General features: G+C 38.4%; 1 protein-coding gene across 1 annotated transcript; it reads left to right on the forward strand.

The window, feature by feature from the left end:
• The first annotated feature begins 18619 nt into the window (after positions 1-18619).
• On the forward strand, positions 18620-19630 carry LOC133737575 (uncharacterized). Its single transcript, XM_062165106.1, has one exon. It carries the CDS (start codon positions 18620-18622, stop codon positions 19628-19630), a length of 1011 nt encoding a protein of 336 aa, XP_062021090.1.
• Positions 19631-20769: the final 1139 nt, after the last annotated feature.

The following is a 20769-nucleotide window of genomic DNA, read 5'->3' on the forward strand; positions in this document are numbered from 1 at the left end:
GTAAATAGATTGCCTGTCAAGGGTTCTAAGTAGCGGATAATGGTTGGAGAGTCATATCCAACATAAATGCCTAATCGTCTTTGAGGACCCATTTTGGTGCACTGTGGCGGCGCAATTGGCACATAGACTGCACATCCAAATATGCGTAAGTGTGAGACATCAGGCTCATACCCAGTCACCATCTGGGACGCAGAAAAGGGTTGAGTGGCAGTGGGCCTCAGACGAATAAGCACAGTTGCATGCAATATTGCATAGCCCCAAGCAGAAATAGGGAGATTGGTGCGCATAACCAATGCTCTAGCAACTATTTGAAGTCTTTTAATGGCAGCTTCTGCGAGACCATTTTGGGTGTGAACATGAGGGACAGGGTGTTCAACCTCGATCCCAATGGACATGCAATAATCATAAAAAGTTTTTGATGTAAACTCTCCAGCATTGTCAAGACGAATTGACTTAATAGGATGATCAGGGTCGTGAGCCCTTAATTTAATGATTTGTGCTAGGAGTTTAGCAAATGCAACATTTCTTGTGGACAAGAGCATGACATGTGACCAACGTGTCGATGCATCAACCAACACCATAAAATATCTAAATGGTTCGCAAGTTGGTTGGATAGGTCCACAAATATCACCTTGGATTCTTTGCAAGAATGGTATATTTTCTTTAGTGTCCTTTTCATAGGATGGTCTCGATCCTACCTTTGCTAAAGAGCAAGCTTTGCAAAACGAATGATAGGCTTTAGAAGCAACTCCTTGGACCAATCTTTGGTTCGTACTTCTTTTCATTTTGAAGAATGGATGTCCGTGTGAAGTCTTTAATATACGGATCATCATATCACGACCTGGATGTCCCAAACGGTCGTGCCAAAGCCTATATGTGTTAGAATCCCATAAATTATCTTTCATGACATGGTTGGATTCAATGACTCTAATAGTGGTTGCATACAATACACTAGAGCGACACATAAGTTTCTCTAATACTCGTTTATTTCCGTAGTCATTAGAGGTGATGCAAAGGAACTCTTGTCCATTCTCACAATGTGTTTCCACATGAAAACCATTGGCTTTTATATCTTTGAAGCTCAAAAGGGTTCTTTCAGCCCTAGGAGCGTAGAGAGCTTCAGTTACATTAATGATTGTGCCATGTGGCAACAAGAATTGAGCTGGTCTTCGACCATGAATCAATTTAGATGACCCTGCCATCGTAGTCACTGAATCTCAAGAAATAACTGCCTATTTCGAAGTATGGTGTGCGTAGTAGCACTATCCACGAGACATTCTAGCTCTCCGGGAAACATACTTGAATGGATAAAGTTCGAATCAAAATCGACACTTTATTTCAATGAAAGCCAATGATTACGTCAAAGTTTCTAAATTTAATCCAAAAAGGATAATCAAGCTTAGACAAGTAGTAGTTTACTCAATCCGTTTGGTAATTCCAATTTGGTTGTGACCAGGTAAGGTAAGGCAAGATTTTGGTGGAGCGTTGCTCACTTTTAAAACCGTTCTCTCAATTCAAACCTTTCCTAGACATCACAATTACTCTTGAGTACGCCTAGTGAGAAAGAGTTATAACCACTGTCTTTGTTGATAGTTTCCAAATTTTTGGATTTGGATTGAAACCAATGACGTTTATATGGTCAAATTTTTATGCTTACGAACGCTCTTAGTCCGTAGCCTACGAACGCTCTTAGTTTGTAAAAATCGATGCTCACGGACGCTCTTAGTCTGAAGATCACGAACGCTCTTAGTTCGTATGTAGGGTGAATCCCCACGATTCCGCTTTTAGCAAATCGAACCCACGTTACAGAAAGGTGGGATGTAGAAGAAGGGATTTTGTAAGTCCCCAAAGAAAAATAAAAATAAATTTAAATTTCAAAAACGTGAACAACTTACTAGTGAAAACTTACTCATGAATTTCGGAATTTGAAATTCTCAATACACGCGCGTGTTGATGCAGACGTGCTATCGATCCTGGGTCGGGGATTACAAACTATCTTTGAATCCCTGCTATGTGGCCGAGATGTGCAGGATTGCAACGTCGGTTTGAAAAACTTGTTAATTTCTTGAGAAAAGGTGGCCGGAAATTGCTAGGCTCGGCCGGAGGTGCTGCTTGCTTTGGCAGAAGAGTGCAGGTCTCAAAACAACTCCGATAAGGCTGAAATTCGGAGGTCAGATAGAAGAGACAGAGACGAACAACTTTAATGAAGGAAGGATTTTGATCTGAGGTCCCCATCAAGGTCTTTCGGGGCGTGCAAGCAGGCTGATCTGCACAGGAACGAGCGTCCTGCTGTGCTGCAGGGGCAGCAGGCGTGCAGCGATGCTGCAGGGGCAGTAGGCGGCACACGGGTGTGTAAGGGCTGCAGGGGCAGCGTGCAGCACAGGGGTGGGCAGCAGTGGCTAGGCTAGCTCGGGCTAGGTGCAACGGTGAAGAGAATTTCGGTTTTTGGATTTTTGGTTTTTGTGGTTAGAACTCGTGCTGATAACGTGTTGTAGAATGAACATAAAAGAACTTGAGAGATGGAGAGAGTTTTGATGCAGAGAATGGAGTGTAGTATTGTTGTTTTTCATCCTTCAACATGGATGAGAAATGGACTACAGATAGTGGAAGATAAGGAACATGTAGCCTAAAGTCCTCCATAAAACAAGGACCCTTAAAGTCCTCCTTAAAACATGGAACCCCTAAAACTAGGAAGGGAAAGGCATCTTCTAATATATATCTATTTACATGATATAGCCATAATAGTTTACAACAATTTTTACTAAAAAAATTTCTTGTTCTAGTTCTGGATTCATCATTGCCGATTTCAACACTAACTGACCAGGATTACATCAAACTGCAGGTTCTTATGGTGTCACTCTGAGCCTAAATCACAATAGAGATATTGAATGGATCCTTCCAACTAAACTCAGAATACGTCTTTGTGAAAACTCCAACGTTTTGTACATGATCAAGTTGTAACATCATAATTATATTGGAACTCCTTTCTTCTTCTTCTTTATCTTTTCTCTGAGGTTTAATGTACCCTAGCTATGCTTCGGGCCATAAAAGGCTAGAAAATGACTAATTCTAGTTACTACCCTAAAATTTTGGATGAAATCAGTTCAGCCTTTACTCTAATTTTTTTTTTTTTTAGGAAATAGATAACTTCATTAATTTATCCATTGCTAGAAGGCACGTACATAAGATGCTGTCTCGTACCAAACTCATAAATGGCACAAGCTACCGAGTAAAGGACAGGTGGCCCTCACTGTTAACACATAAGCTCACTTATTGAGCCTAACTACAAAAAAAACCAATCCTCACTACTAACCTCTCTTTAAATAGTAAACCTAGTCGCCTAGAGATTTCAATTGGTGTACAACTAGAGAAAACTAAGATGAAAGTAATAGAAGACCAACTTTCTAGTATTAGGCAAGAAGACCAGGAAAACCTAAAGCTTTCCTTTGCCATTTTCTCGAGCCTCCAGCTGCAGGGTAATGCTCCTCCAGGATCCCAAATACGAAACCCTGAAGAAACAGAGAGTATTCGCAGGGTCCACCAAAGAGCTCAATTCCAACAGAAACACACTCTAGGCCCATCTGATTTTAGCCTCAAAATTGATTTGGGCCACCACAACCTTTTGGGCTTCCAAAATGATTTGGGCACCCAACCTAATTTGGGCCACCCAATCCATTCGGGCCCCCAAAATGTTCTGGACACTTCACTTGCTGCTCCTCTGCCAAGTACGCCAGCCGCCACCGTTACTGCTCCTTTGCCAGTCCAGGCATCACATGTAGCCACCGTCATCGACTTAGACACCCCACCGGTGTGCTCTACATACTCCAAATTCTGGTTCGCTGCACGGTGCACAACGACTAACTCCTCCACATCCACGAGTTGGAGTAAAAGGTCCCGCGCCGCCATCAATCTGAATTTGGCCGCTTTGATCTGGGTCCAGAGGTCGCACATCCGCCACATAGGGCCTCTCATCTCTTGGCTTCTATCCTTTAAGCACCGGTCATTCCCGACTGCGTGCAACCTAGCCTTGAGCCGGCCTCGCCTCGGCCTGATCCGCCACGTCTATTCATCCACCCAATCACCATTGAGTCTGATCGGACTGGAGCACCAATCCATATCACTCACATCACCTATTTCCTTCCGGCAAGAGATGATGAGTAACCTAGGGCTAATTTGGGTGGTCGCCGCACAAGATCGGCTTCTGAGTGTCGTCAACAGGTGACGTAGAAGGGAGACCGATACCGACCGCCATGGCTGAGGGCTAGGGTTTGGGTTTCGCCAGAGCCCCATTTTCGATAATCAAGTGATTGGTTTAATAATTGTGGTAAATTCAGCCTTTACTCTATTAATTTCATCAAGAACATTTCTACACTCTTATTTCTTATCCAATAATAAGTCCATCCGTTAGTCTACCATCAAGCATCAAACCTTTGCTCACCGATACAAATCAGGCGCTGAGACCACCGTGCCAAACTTGTGCAATTGATATTTTACCTTCAGTTTGGTTGTCGATTGTAAAATATTATTTGGACCTAATATTATCTACATTAAGTAAATAACAAACTGATTAAACTTATTACAATAAATGAGAAATATATGAATTATCTACCTAGACACCTAATGAGCTTTGGTATGTCACTCATATGGTTAGGAATCCATTTTGATAAAGATAAATATCTAATTAGTTGATATGATAATTATATCATCTTTCAGAAATAACTCATTGGCTAGAATCAAGGATTCTTTTATGGGAAGACCTATCTTGCTTGTATATATAGGTGCTTGAAGTCCCTATTCACTGTGTGACAAAACATTCAGTCCTGCCCCATAGAGAGGAGTTAAACACATAGTTGAGTAGAAGATTTCTTGTGTGTGGCTGCTTGAAGTTTTGGAGCTCGGATTATTTCTGTTGAATAGCTATGTTGCTGCTACTGCTTTTGAAGGAATGGTTGTTGTGCATGAAGCAGGTGATGCATCTCCTCTTGCTGTATTCTAGTTCATATTGTATTGATCATTTGGTTGTGTTTATGCATTTTGTGAAACGATCTTGGTTTGCTCATTAAGTTAACAAATGGTATCAGAGCAAATTTCACAATTCATAAATCATTTTTAGAAGATCAATTCATTGTATTTTGAACTAGAGTTTTGTGTTATGTTGAATTGCAAAACGTTTTGGGAAATTAGGGTTTTGGTTAACAGGCCAAGAAAAAAAAAATTAAAATCGGATAAAGATCGTTCTTGGGGAATACAAGTATTGGGAATTATTGCTTCCGCTAAAATTGTTGCAGAATTGCAGTCGCAAAGGTTAGGCCTTCTGAGAACCATGTTTCGATTCAAAGCTTTAATTCGTTTTCTGTTGAATTACAAGAACAGTACTAGAAGCATTCCCGGCGTGCACCTAGGCTAGAGTAGATGGTGACCGGATGAAATTTAAGTTTTGGTGTGCTTGTGTCTCTGAATTGAATTGAAACGATTTTGTGCTTTCTCTGTGATTGCTTATGGATGGTTGTGCTTAATATTTTGCATTCTGCTAATATATATTTGTGATTGAACAATGATTATATGATAAATTGATGAATGTTTGAGTTAAGAAGTTCACTGTCTCCCTGTAAATGTTGTCATATTTTCATTGAGAAAATTGCAGATTGAGTAAAGTTTCTTTTCAAGTGCCTTGATGTCTTGAATTGAATTTAGTTAAACTTTATTTAGGTCACAGGTTGTTGCAAATAAAAATAGGCATGTTGCACAAAGCAATTTCTGTTATTATTTGCATTTGATCATTAAGATAACAATGACCTGGAAACTTGTGTTAATTGTTTTCAAACTGTGCTTACTCGTGTCTTCCAAAGAAGTGTTAATATAGCATAGTTTGGTGACAAACAGCTTCACACATGATTTTGAATTCATATTTTGATACTTAACGACTCTTCTACTGTCATAAGATGTTGATTGTCTTTTTGGATAACTTGAGTTCTCTAATTATGGGGTGAAGATTCAGAAACTTAAGTACATTATGTCTACTGCTACAAAAGTGTTGCCTAATGTGAAATTCAGATTTGGGGTATTTTCATTGACGTAGTATCTTGTGGTACTTGTTGCCATTATGGTTGATATTTTGTTTTGGTGTTTTATGTGTTTTTGAACTGCTTTTGGAACTAACACATAAATCTGCAGAAATATTGCTAAATTGAAACTTTGTATTTTTTTGAGTTTTGAAACTGAAACTTACAGAATTTTTCTTTTTGACTTTGCTCATTAGGAAGTATTTACATGAACCTCAACAATGTTTTGATGCTCACAGGAACAAACTTTAGAGCCTGGAGAGATTCGGTAGAGCGTTATATGATGATGCATGAGAATATAGACCTAGTCTTTCATGAGGATGAACCTGAGGCATTAACTAAAGATAGTTCAGCTGAGGAGGTTAAGGCATTTAAAGCCTGGCACAGGTCAAATAGAATGGCCAAGAACACTATTAGAAACACTATGTCTGACACTGTAAGAGGTAGTGTAGAAGAACCTGACTTGGCTACTGACTATATGGAGGCCATTGAGAGAAAATTTAAAGAGAGTGAGAAAGCAGAGGCTGCAAGATTGTCTAAGGCTTTCCATGAGCTGAAGTATGAAGGATCTGGGGGAGTTAGAGAGCACATAATGAAGCTGATCCACATTAATGCTAGGCTCAGGGAGTTACTGATGGGAGTGAATGATAGCCAAGTGGTGCATGTTGCACTGCATTCTTTGCCACATACCTTTAGTGGGCTTAGAACTAGCTACAATGCTCTAAAGGGTACCTGGACCATAGATGAGCTCATATCTATCTGTGCTGATGAAGAAGATAGAATTAAGAAAGAGAGAGAGCCTACAACCTCTGTGAACCTGGTGGAAAAGCTAAAGAAAAAGAAGAACAAGCTTAAAGTCACCAAAACCATCACTAAGCCATCTGGAAACACTGCAGCACCTAACACCACCAAAGCTTTTAAGTTCAAGTGCTACTTTTGTAAGAAAGTAGGACATATGAAGAAGGACTGCTCAGGTTTTAAGGCTTGGTTGGTGAAGAAGGGTAAGAATTTCTTAAGTACTACATAAACTTTTTCTTTAGAAATTAATTTTGTCAATATTGAACCTCACACTTATTGGTTAGATTCTGGCTCACCCTTGCATATTACGAATTCTTTACAGGGATTCACAAAGAAGAGGGCACCAAGAAGTGAGGAAACCAATGTCTGTGTGGGAAATGGCATGAGGGTTGCAGTGAAGGCTATAGGAACCTTAAGACTAGATCTAGGTTTTGGAAATTTTTTAGTTTTGGATGATGTTTATTACATTCCCTCGATTAAGAGGAATTTCCTTTCTATGTCTCTTTTGGTTAAGACTGGTTGCTGTTTTTACATTGATTTGGATGGAATAAAAATTTCTAAAGGTTCCTTGTTATATGGTTATGGTGTTATTTTGGATAATTATATGAAATTGAATTGTTCAATACCTCAACAAGTAATCTCACTTGTTGAAGACAGAAATAACACATTAAGTAACAACACCATCACAGGTGTTAAAAGGACCTTGTTCAATGATAAATCAGTTTACTTGTGGCATAGGAGACTAGGCCACATTTCAAAAGAAAGACTGCAAATATTAGTAAAGAACAAAACACTTCCAGAACTAGACTTTTCAGACCTAGCAGACTGCATTGAATGTTTTAAGGGTAAAATGACAAACTTAAGAAAAAAGACTGCTAGCAGAAGTGAAAAACTGCTACAGTTAATTCATACAGATATATGTGGTCCCTTCAGGCATAGAACAATATGTGGAAATGTTTATTTCATTACATTCATAGATGACTATTCAAGGTACTGTTACATCTACCTATTGTCAGAAAAATCACAGTCACTTGAGGCATTTAAAATTTTCAAAACTGAAGTTGAACATCAACTAGAAATGAAAATTAAGACTGTGAGGTCTGATAGGGGGGGTGAATTTTATGGTAAATATACTGAGCAAGGACAACAAAAGGGTCCATTTGCTTTATATCTGCAGGATGTAGGTATAAAAGCTCAATATACAACACCATACAATCCCCAACAGAATGGTGTTGAAGAGAGAAAGAATAGAACTCTGTTGAATATGGTAAGAAGTATGATGTGTATTTCTGGGTTGCCAAAAATGTTTTGGGGAGAAGCTTTAAGAACTGCAAACTATCTTTGCAATAGGTCCCCAAGAAAGTCTGTGGATAAAACACCATTTGAGTCTTGGTGTGGTAGGCAACCTAGTCTGCATCATTGCCATGTATGGGGTTGTAAAGCTGAGGCAAGAATTTACAATCCCAATTTAGGAAAACTTGACCCTAAATCTGTAACTTGTCATTTTATAGGCTATTGTGAAAAATCTAAAGGTTATAACCTCTATGCACCTCACTACTCACCTATAATTTTTGAAACTCATCAGGTTAAATTTCTAGGGGAGAGTATTTGCAATACAAAATTTGAAGATTTAACTGATGATTTTGAGGAAATTGCAGAAAGTGAGGATACAGAAATAGAAATGCCAAACTTTAAAAATAATGCAGAAACTGAAAGTGAAGTTCACAATGCAGTAGGTGGTGACTTAGAACTTGAAAACCAAAATGTTGAAGTGGCTGAACCTATACCAGACCAAAATATTCCTGAACCTCAACAAAATGCAGTTGAATCTAGAAGATCACAAAGAACTAGGAAGCCAACTTTTGGAGGTGAAAATGATATTTATGAGGTTTATCTGCAAGAAGTTGAGAGCACTTTAGCAGATGATAATGACCCTGTAAATTTTAAGCAAGCTGCAGAAAGTAATGAGTCAAAACAATGGAAGAAAGCCATGGATGCAGAGCTTGAATCCATATATAATAATGAAGTGTGGGAGCTTGTGAAGCCAGATCCAAATCACAAGCCTATAGGCAGCAAGTGGGTGTTCAAAACTAAGAGAGATGCCAAGGGAAACATTGAGAGACACAAAGCAAGACTTGTAGCTAAAGGGTTCACACAAAAGGAGGGTATATATTTTACAGAAACATTTTCACCAGTTTCAACTAAGGACTCTTTTAGAATCATAATGGTTCTTGTAGCTCACTATGATATGGAGTTACATCAAATGGATGTAAAAACATCCTTCTTAAATGGTGAACTGGAGGAAGTGATATACATGTCACAACCAGAAGGCTATATTGAAACTGGAAAAGAAAACTTAGTATGTAAGCTTAAGAAATCTATATACGGACTTAAGCATTGGACTGCTGGCAAAAAGGTATTGAGATACCTACAGAGGACTAAGAGTCACATGCTTGTGTATAAGTGTGTGAAGAAACTTGAACTTGTAGGCTTCACAGACTTAGATTTTGCAAGCAATTATCCTGCATCAATGAAGTCTACTTGTGGCTATGTATATATGTTGGCAGGTGGTGCAGTGGCTTGGAAAACAATGAAACAATCATTGATAGCCACATCCACCATGCAAGCAGAAATTATAGCCATATATGAAGGTGTATGTGAAGGCCTATGGATCAGAAACTTGCTTTTGGAAACAAAGATTTTAAGTAATCTTGTTGATGGAAAGCTGAAAGTTTATTGTGATAATGAAGCTGCTGTGTTCTTCAGTAAGAATAGCAAAAGGTCCAATAATTCAAAACATATAGACTTGAAGTTCTACAGTGTGAGAAAGAGGGTAAAAGATGGAGAGATTGAAATAGCTGCCATTAGCACATATGCACAGCTTGCAGACCCTTTTACCAAGGCATTACCAGTTTCAGTTTTCAAGAAGCATGTTGAAGACATGGGAATTCTCTCTAGTTTAGATTCCTGAGTTCAGAAAGAGCAAAAGTCATAAAGATTATGTTTTTAGTTTCTTAGTTTGAAAGTTTCAATTTTATTTCAGTTTGCAGTTCATGTCAGAAACAATATGTATTCATATTTTGGTCAAATGAATAAAGCTTGAGGTATTTCCAGATATATTGTTTCACAGCTTGATCTTATTTTGAAAATATTTGATTGCTGCTATTTTAGTTTTGTTGATTATCAGGTGGATGGAAATATGCATATATTCAGTAAGAGGCAAACATGCAATACACTGGTGCTTAAGTAAATAATGTTTGCATTATGATTTTGATATTCAAAATTTTTAGTTGGACTATAATCAAGTGTTTACTGCAGAATGACATACTTTACCACTTGATTTCATCATATCAGTTTTGTAGTTCATGTGAGATGCAGAGGTTATTATTGGTGATTTGGAACAAATATGTTTACATAAGCATGTTTATTTCCAATATCTATTTTAGCTGCTGCGTTCTTGACAGAACTGAATGGATCTTGACAAACCATATATTTCAGTGCACACTTTGGCTATTTTCTGGAATGAGTTTTGGTTCAGTTGTTATGTAGACAATATTGGTCCAAGAGGGAGATTGTAAAATATTATTTGGACCTAATATTATCTACATTAAGTAAATAACAAACTGATTAAACTTATTACAATAAATGGGAAATATATGAATTATCTACCTAGACACCTAATGAGCTTTGGTATGTCACTCATATGGTTAGGAATCCATTTTGATAAAGATAAATATCTAATAAGTTGATATGATAATTATAGCATCTTTCAGAAATAACTCATTGGCTAGAATCAAGGATTCTTTTATGGGAAGACCTATCTAGCTTTGTATATATAGGTGCTTGAAGTCCCTATTCACTATGTGACAAAACATTCAGTCCTGCCCCATAGAGAGGAGTTAACCACATAGTTGAGTAGAAGATTTCTTGCGTGTGGTTGCTTGAAGTTTTGGAGCTCGGATTATTTGTGTTGAATAGCTGTGTTGCTGCTACTGCTTTTGAAGGAATGGTTGTTGTGCATGAAGCAGGTGATGCATCTCCTCTTGTTGTATTCTAGTTCATATTGTATTGGTCATTTGGTTGTGTTTATGCATTTTGTGAAACGATCTTGGTTTGCTCATTAAGTTAACATCGATGGCATGTGCAAGAGAGAGAATAAAAGGCTCATGGACGTCCGCGACGGAATGTACAAACGTGCCTAGAGTAACAAATCGCGATTGCTAAGGTACAGATTGTTTTGGTGGTGTTGGTTAAACATTTAATGCATATCTTTATCAATGCCTTCAACATGTTTGTTGAGTTGCTCTCTTGGCTGCCTGTCCATACCCTATGTTCCAATGTGCATAGCTATCACAAATGGTCTGCTGTTAGCATATTTTACATGAAATTGGTTATATGATTGAATGATTCTGACAATTGTAAATTACATCCATGATATACCTAATTATCTATAGCATTAATAGACTTCTACTTGAAAATTTGCTAACATATATGATTCTTTTACTAATGTCATATGATCTAGCCTACACATTGTTAATTTTCTATGTGTGCCTCTTGCTCATGCCGACGCATTTTAAATTTTGTACTGCTTTGGTTTGAAGACAGATAGGCATATCTTTGTAGCTGTTCTTACTCTTTTACAGCAGAATTTCTAGGACATATAAACTGGAACTTTCATTATTTGATATCTTATAATTCTTGTCCTGGATACTTGAGCACACAAGTTAAATAGGTAAACTCAATTCTGCATTGCTTCCACTGTCTGTCACAGAAATTGTTGTCCTCTGCTGTGGTAAAGACTGGCCATCTTCTGTCTTTATTCTGGAAGGAATTTGCTTTACTGTCATTATACTTTAGGGGACAAAGACAGATTGCGGATAAAAGTTAAACCTGCTTAATAAATCCAAGAAACTGAACTAACAACCTTGTTATCTCCGAATATGATCCCCGATCCTCATGTTTTACAAAACAGTAGCTAAAAGACATTTGCACAAATCTGAAGTATTTATTTTCAGAGGAAATTCTACAATATGTTAATATATGGTATACATAAAATTACAACATTTAAGAGTTTATTTCTCCAAGCACAACCTACTTTACTCTAATAAGGACATTATTTACCTTAACAAGATTTTTTCTTAATTATCACATGATTTGTTGAAGTGATAACATGAGTCTTCAAAATAGTAAAATTACATGAAATATGACATGTATGAGAAATGTTAATTAACATACCATTGTTCTTATTCTTAATTCTTCACATTAAGCTGGCCTCCGAGTTTCGCGGTGCGACCTTGAAAGGTGAAACCTAGGGTTTCGTGTATTGGCAGGGGTGACGGCAACGTTACCCGGACCAGGCAATGGCAGGACGGCGATGGAGAGATGGGGTTTCTGCGGTGTCTTCTTTCGACGGCGTTGGTGATCGATTCAGGGGGTGACAGGCTTTGATCGCAGTGAGGGCAGGGGTGGTCGACGGCGTTGGTGATCGCTCTGGGAGTGCCAGGCTCCGTTCACGGTTGAGGGTGTTGGGCTATGACGGGGATTGGATTTGGGTTCGAGTTGCCGAGGTTGATCCAATCTGATCCAGCCGAGGTTGGTCGTTTCGGTCTAATTTTGGAGGCGGCGGCTTGTGCGGTGTTGATCTAGGTAGAGGGTCCAAGAGTGTGATGCCCCGGAAATTCGTAATTATTTTCTGAGGATTTTCCGGAATTAATTTTATGGTTATTGGACGGTTTCGTGGCTCGTGGATGGAGCGGAAGTGTTTCGGGCGAATAATTATTCGAAGAATATGGTTTTAGGGGGGTTGCAAAGGATGACTTTTTATTCGTTAGGATTCTCCGAAAACTTCCTTCACGAAAGTTGTAGAGCGCGTCGATCCGAGTTCGTGGACGTGTGGTACGCGTCAATCGGAGTTCGTATGAGAAAGTTATGAGCGTTTGAAATTTTGGAAAGTTACTATATATATGGGTTTCCCTTTTGGGAAAGTTACTATTTTCATTTGGGCTTCCCTTTTCAGAAACCAGACCTCCGTTCTCTCTCTCTTCAGTCCGCTTGACCCGACCCGAACCCGGTTTTCCGACCCGGCCGGAACTCGTAGCTCCGGCGAAACTCTCCAGATCGGCTCGTCTCCGCCGTCTGCTCCTCCCTGTGGTGTCCTCTACTTGCGATTCTCCTCCACGGTGACGCTGTAAGGCGGCGAAGTTAGAGGAAATCGGACCCGATCCGAAAACGTAGCTCGGCGACAGCACTGCTTCAAGCTTCCAGTTTTGAGTTCGTAGCAGCCTCCTTGATCGATCTGTGGTGTTTGTTTGGATCGATTCACGTCGGAATCAAATCAACTCAAGGTGAACAGTTCACGGGGGGTTGTGGCGGCGATAGGCGGCATTGTAGGCCGAGTTGGCTTGAACCCCAGGTATTAAAGTTGATCTATTTGATGTTCTTGACATTTTGGACGGTTGGATTAAGCTAGTTTTGAGTTTTGGCCGGTGGTGGTTGTGGTGGTTGCACCATTGACTGTGGCGGCGTTTTGGCGGCCTTCCGGCCATATAATGGATAGTTTTTGGTATTATATATCATCTACTCGTCGATACGAGCGTTTTGATAAATAATATGCAATTTTTGGAGATCGTATGAATATATTGTGATTTTTACTGTTTCGGACCGTTTGATGATTCGATCCTTGAGGATTTAAGCGTCCGATCGACTTGTGATTTTGACATATCGATCGTATAAGCATTCCGGAGACATTGGGTGGTCTCGGATGTGGTTTCGCCTTAATTGGCGTCACTTTGGAAATTTTGGTTCGATTTAGGGTTTCGAACGTTATTCCTTGTGTTTCATTGACTGAATTAAGGCTGTACTTTCCTTAGGTACTTGACGAAGTATTCTTGGACAGTTAGTGGGTGGTTAGTCTGTTTTGTTCTGTATTGAAGACGCAGCAGGAATTTCGAGGTGAGTAATCTCACAAGGTTCATTTACGAACGGAATTACCTTTATCGTTTTCAGAGTTATTGATTTAACTGCAAACTATAGTTGGTATTAGTAGGCATTCCTGAGCGGATGACTACGTATATATATATTTACGTGAAATATATATGTATTTGTGGGTTTTGTTGATTTATGAAAACAATATGCATGAATGATGCTCTTTATTGTTTTGTATTGTGGCTTTTTGGAAAACAAATGATTGTGGAATTGTTGATTCGATTTGTTTTGAAAAGCATTGAGATTTGTGTATGAAAATAATATGCATGATTATGCTCATTTATTGTTTTGGGTTATGGCTTTTCAGAAAACAATGACTGTGGAAATGTTGATTTCGATTGTTTTGAAAAATGTTGAGAATTGTGTAACATTTTGGGTCCAGTGCGACTCCTTTAATGTTTTATTCCAAGGGACTGAAAAGTTCGAGGAATGAAGGTCTATGACCTTGGGCAGAATATCAGGTAATCACGTCTTTGGCCGGACGAGCTAGTGGTTATGAATTCAGTTAGAGCTCTAGTCTGTCTGCCACAATTGTGATTCATGGGGTAACAAGAATTTGTTATATCTAACTCATGAGATTACGTGCTTTTAGGGAACAAGGTGTGAGTTGCTTCCTTATTAACGGTTTTTATGGTAACAAGGTGCAAGTTGTTTTCCTTATTAACGATTTGATAGAATTCAAGGTGTGAATTGTTTTCTATGTTTTATTGATAGAATTCAAGGTGTGAGTTGTTTTCTATGTTATATTGATAGAAATCAAGGTGTGAGTTGCTTTCTATGGTACGATTGATAGAATTCAAGGTGTGTGAGTTGCTTTCTATGGTACGATTGATAGAATTCAAGGTGTGAGTTGTTTTCTATGTTATATTTGATAGAAACCAAGGAGTGTGTTGCTTTCTATGTTTCGTTTTAAAAGAAACCAAGGTGTAAGTTGCTTTCTTTTATTTCGATTTGAAAGGAAATTAAGGGTGGATTATTCTCCTTTATTTCGTGTTTTAAGGGATCAAAGCGTGAGTTGTTTTCCTTATTTCTGGTGTGAGTTGTGTTGACTGTTTTGAGTTACTCATACGGGCTTGCAAAAACTTACCGGGTTTGTTGTGTGACAACCCGGTGCACTATTCAAACGGTGTAGGGGTTAATCCTGCAGGTTAGGATAATCGGGGCTGGAGTGGAGGTAACGCCTTTGTAGCTTTACGGTAGGAAGCCATTTGTGTGACTTTACCGTTGATAAGGACTTCCGTTGTATAGTTAACTCTGAGCAGCATTTACGTTTTATTTTGTTGTTGACAATTTAATTCGTAAGCTTATGTAATATATGACTCTGTGGAGCGGGTCAATATTGACACAGTGGGTTCAGGGCATCAATATGTATTTAGTTGAAGGGGAAAAAGTTTCTTCGTATTTGGTATTGATGACTGAACGATCACACATGTATAATTATGGGATTATATATCGATTTTTATTTGTGTTAAAAATCAGGGGCGTGACAAAGAGCTTCCTCCCTAGACAACGACAATACTGGAAGATCACGGTCGGTCGCCAGATTGGTGACCGGAGGCTGTTCCCTCAGGCGGGTCTGGGGAGGCGAGGTGCAGGAGATGGGCTCTAGCTTTGGGCCTCCGCCTGCCTGGGCTGCTGCTTATGGCCTGGCTAGGCTAGCCCACTCTCTTTCCACTTTCCTTTGTTGGATTATGCCTGTTTGTGGGCTTTCGGGGGAGTGACAGATCTCTCAATTTGTTTTTGTTTTGAATAATTAAGCTTCGCTCGGCTCCTGCCCTATTCTGCCTTTGATCGTTGTTGTGTGCTGACTGATGAGTAGCGATGTACACCAATGAAGATCCTAGACGTCAATGCTTGTCATGTTGGTTGCTTTGATTTAGAGTTGGATAGGTATAGGGTTTTTTGACTTTTTGCATTTTCCTTTTTAGTTTGGTTTATTTTGTTTTTGGTAGCTCTGCTCTATGCAGGCTGATTTGTACATCAAGATGTAATATGAGGGATTTTCGAATCCCTTTAGCTTGACCAAGAGATGTCGTTATTATTAATGGAACCTGATTCTGTTTCCTTTAAAAAAAAAAAATAGAAAAAAAGGACACACCATTGTTCTTATAAATAATATCATAAGCCCTTGAGAAAATGGCCTACAAAATGAGTTAGGATTATGATATCAAAAGTTCCATCATCCGTTCGGTAACATAGGCGGAAAAAAAAAAGTTATATATCAATTACACTATTATTTCTTGATGAAGTTCTTTCTTTTATGATTTGTATTGATTATTCTGAAAGGATTAATTGAGACATAAATCTTTTATTTATTTTTTTTGAAAATAAAGGCCTGATGCGGCTGTGACATAACGGAAAGATAACTCGATTACAATCATGGAACATAATTACCATAATCACAGTTTTCCTACTATGTCGCCGCCGGATAATAAATCCAACGACACTTTTTTTCATGGGCTAAGTACTAGTTAGTACCCTGTGGTTTAGGTCCAAAATCAATTCAGTCCCTGGACTTCTAATTTCATCAAAAACACCCCTGCACTTTCAATTTTGATCTAATAGGTCCAATTCGTTAATATTCTTTCAAATAGTTGGATTATTTGTTGAAAAACTATTTACTTTTAATAGTAGGACTCACTCCTAAATTGACAAGGCAGACCACCTCGACACCACATCATAAAACATAGGCCATATATGATCCACATTAACAAGTTAAATAACTCAATTGTCGGAAAACTAACAAATTGGACCTATTAGATCAAAATTGAAAGTGCAGGGGTGTTTTTGATGAAATTAGAAGTTCAGGGACTGAATTGATTTTGGACCTAAACCACAAGGTAGTAATTTGTATTTAGCCCTTTTTTCATTCTGCCACTAGGAGGTTGCTCCCATCTAACAATGGCACACCGCCTCGCTAGACCAGACAAGGCACATTGAGTGCATAGACCGAGACAAAGCCCACTTAGCCCTACTAAACAAAGGCAGGGATTTATTAACGGCATAGTGCCACAAATCATAGATGGTAAAAATAAAATAAAACCAGAAAATAAAAAAGAACCAAGCTAGGTCCACTGACTGGGTCAATACATAAACTTGTTAATTTGATTGGGTTATTTGGAAATGGATCTTTTAGACGAAGTGGAAGTGGGGCGACCAAGACGAAGAAAATGGAGGTCAATCCGATATTTTCTATGGGAGCTAGCTAGTGTTAACTGTTAACATTCTCTTGCTCTACTATTTCCTATGGAATTTGTGGAAACAAATCATCTTATGTCACCAAATGTCATACATCAATTCTAAAACAGTATTTAGAGCCTATATTTTATCACCGTAATGGAATAGTATACCTCATTTCAAAACCTCTTTTATGAGGCATGACATTAAGATAGTGTTTCATGAATGTGTATGTAGTATAGTGAAAACTACATCGAATTTGTGGTTTAGAATCCAGCTTAATTACTAACTCACCTCTCTGGACTTCTTAAATAGAGGATGAATAGCCTAAATAGGGGTCAATGGCGAAGGGGTGAATTTGTAATTTAGTATGAGGAATTTCCATGGAAGGCCGGATGAGCGTGTTGACTGAGCACGATTAGGACGACCAACTAAGTTCACAACATAATCGCAAGAAGAGACTTGGAAAACGACTTTGACAACAACCAATTTCCTTGCCTTGGGGTGAACGACATTGTTCTATGCAGACCTTCTTTGAGAAGTACCCTTATAGTGGCCTTGAACTCCAAGAATGCCATTTTCTTTTAAAAGCAAAAAGTAGTAATCTTTTTCTTTTATCTTTTTATTTTTAGATAAAGATGAAAAGGTATTCATTAAGATGGGAAAAAAAATAATAACAACCAGAAGGTGTGGTGGGTTAGGGTTAACCACTCCAATGTTTTCCGAATTAAGTTCCTGGGTTATGGTTTACTGGTTTAGGTGAGAATGCTAAGCTAGGATTTAGTGTACAATGAATTGGATTAGAGGCTAAAAAGTTTCCAAACTTTTTCTTAATGCAGATAATTTGTTAATTATGCACAAACTTCCAAGTTTATGATCAAAATAAAGAAGGAACTTTTTGTAATCTTGGCAAGTCCAACAAATGCTTGTAATTCTAGATGAACAATTGTGTTAATTTTTTTTTTTTTTTTTGAGTGTCCAGTTTACACTTCCCCTATAGATATTCTTATTGAATAAGATATAGAGTTTGTCATGAATTGTGACTCAAATTTTTTTTTTCCTTTTGGAAAATGACTTGTGACTAAACTAGTTGATATTGTAAAAAAAAATTAAAAAATTAAAAAATTTCTAAAGAGTAAAATATAAAAAGAAATGCTGCCGAATGCAAAATGAGAAGATAATTTAAAAATACTCATTCTAAGTTCAGTTGTAACCAAACAAAAAAGGGTTCATAAAAAAAATGAAGGTTAGGAATATGAGAATGAACAGAGTATTTTTAAATTCTTAGAGTCTAATTATTGATCGAAAGAAAAATATGATAGACTACTCAATTCTAAACTTGTGGGAGACTAAGTAATTGACTTTCCATTAGCTAGTATTTAAATCTCACTTATTCTATTTTCTAATTGGAATGCACAACATTGATAATGACTACTAGTTTCCTGCAAAATCAAGGGTATTTTTGTATCATAAAGTCCAATCTAGTTTCGTCCAATCTAGTTTCCTATATTCCTCCTCCTATTCCCACCTCATATATAGTATATACAGATATACTTGTCTCTCTGAATCAGAAACCCATTCAAGGAGAAGCTGCAACTATGGATAGAGAACAAGATGAGTTGCAGTTCCTTGGTCTCTTTGGCATCTACAAAGAATCCTATAAGATTGTATACAAATGGAGAAAAATCTTCAGCCAAATCAGCTTGACCTTGATCCTCCCTTTGAGCTTCATCTTCCTGGCTCACATAGAAGTCTCCGACATCCTCTTCTTCAGGATCATCCACAACGAAAACGCCTTGGACGAAACGAGACCGGACACCGCTAGCTACAAGAAAATAGATGACGTCATCACCAAAGAATGGGTAACCTTCTGGCTCTTCAAGGCTGTTTACTTCACTTCCATGCTCATCTTCGGCCTCCTCTCCACCTCCGCCGTGGTATACACCATCGCATGCGTATACACCGCCAGGGAAATCACCTTCCGAAAGATCATGAGCGTCGTCCCAAGGGTCTGGAAGCGCGTGATGATCACCTTCTTGTGCACCTTCCTGGCTTTCTTCCTCTACAACTTAGTGGCAATAGTAGTCCTAATTGTTTGGGCAGTTCTCTTCCACAGCACACGCGGAGACAGCCCCGCCTTAGTCATAATTGGTTTGTTTTTATTGATCTTGTACGCTGTTGGGTTCGTGTACATGACCATAATCTGGCAACTGGCTAGCGTCGTCTCGGTGTTGGAAGAAACGAAAGGGATCAAAGCCATGATCAAGAGCAAGAAGCTACTCAGAGGGAACATGTGGGTGGCCTCAATCATCTTCTTGATGATCAATGTTTCAGCCTTCGTTATTCAGTATTCATTTCAAGTATTGGTTGTACGTGGATGGATGTTATTTGGGACGATGGGCAGGATAGGCTTCGGTGTTCTCTTATTGTTGTTGCTGCTTAAGTTGATTCTGTTTCTGCTGGTCATCCAAACGGTGCTTTACTTCGTCTGCAAATCTTACCACCATGAAAACATCGACAAGTCGGCCCTGTCGGATCACCTCGAGGTTATTTATCTGGGAGACTATGTTCCTCTGAAGTCTAAGGATGTTCAGCTCGAGCAGGTTTAAGTAATTTGTACTATTTTTTAGTCTTTGACCAAAAATTGCTGTAATACGTACCTACCTATCTTGATCTTGATCATGATCAATGGGTATTACTTTTCTTATGGACATTATAGTTAAGTATAGCCATAATTAATCATAAACTGGTTTTTCAATTTCTACTTGATGTTGAAGCTCGATCTGACTTTTCCATTTGTGCTTGATCACCAGAGAAACAATATATTGAATTTTGGAAATATTTTATTTTGATTTTGGTTAAAATGTTAAAAGTAAATTCATTTGGGGAAACCGTAGCAGTTGTCAACGGGCCGGGCCGATCAGTCGTGGGTTTGGACGGGTCGGGCCGGGCCTTTGTCAAACCCAATTCAGTCCCAGTCCTAGAACTTTTTTCTTTTTTTAAACAAAAAGCCTGATAGGCCCGACATTCTTCATTAATAATTGTTTTTAATTTGGTGTCTTCTTCAGATGTTTTTTTTTTCTTAATTCGATCTACCTCTGAAGCGGCTGCATATGAATACAACCTAACCGCCATCAAACTGCCTTGGTTATAATCTCTTTTTCTTCCATCTCTTTCACTAGAGAATCCATCTTTACATGATTACCCGTCTAAAAACAGAGCGAGCTTCAATAACATCCATCAAATCTAATCGAATCTAGAGTCAAATCGAGCAGCAACGTCTCTAGAAGCAGCAAGTCTCCTAAAGTCTTCAATTCCTCGATTTACATTGGCCGATGTAAAAAAATCTATATGTTGCCCTTTGTTTGTTTTAGGTTGATTTGCAGTTGAAGTAGAATTTAGCAATAGGGCAACCAATAAAGAACTATGAATTGGGGTTAATGTGGAAGGCTGACGGTTTGTTTTCATAAAAGCCCATCTTTTATTTTATTTTTTATTTTCTTGGTTACACAACCCATCTTTGATAACAGAGGATGAATTTCTTTATTTTGTTTGTCATTTGGTACATGAATGATGTCGAGGCATTTAAATTGCACACATATGGTGCTTGTGGGCTGCTACTGTTAATTAGTAGATGTAATTTTGTAACATTTACAAACTAACCTGATAATGAAAACATAGGGGAAAAAATCTCTACCCCGAACCGCCTCATTTTATCTCTTGTTTATGTAATTTTGTCTAACTTTCA

This window comes from Rosa rugosa, chromosome 3, assembly GCF_958449725.1.
Source record: "Rosa rugosa chromosome 3, drRosRugo1.1, whole genome shotgun sequence".
NCBI lineage: Eukaryota > Viridiplantae > Streptophyta > Magnoliopsida > Rosales > Rosaceae > Rosa > Rosa rugosa.

Excerpts from the sequence above, each read along its gene's own strand:
- LOC133737575 (XM_062165106.1), top strand. The coding sequence starts at position 18,620 with ATGGATAGAGAACAAGATGAGTTGCAGTTCCTTGGTCTCTTTGGCATC.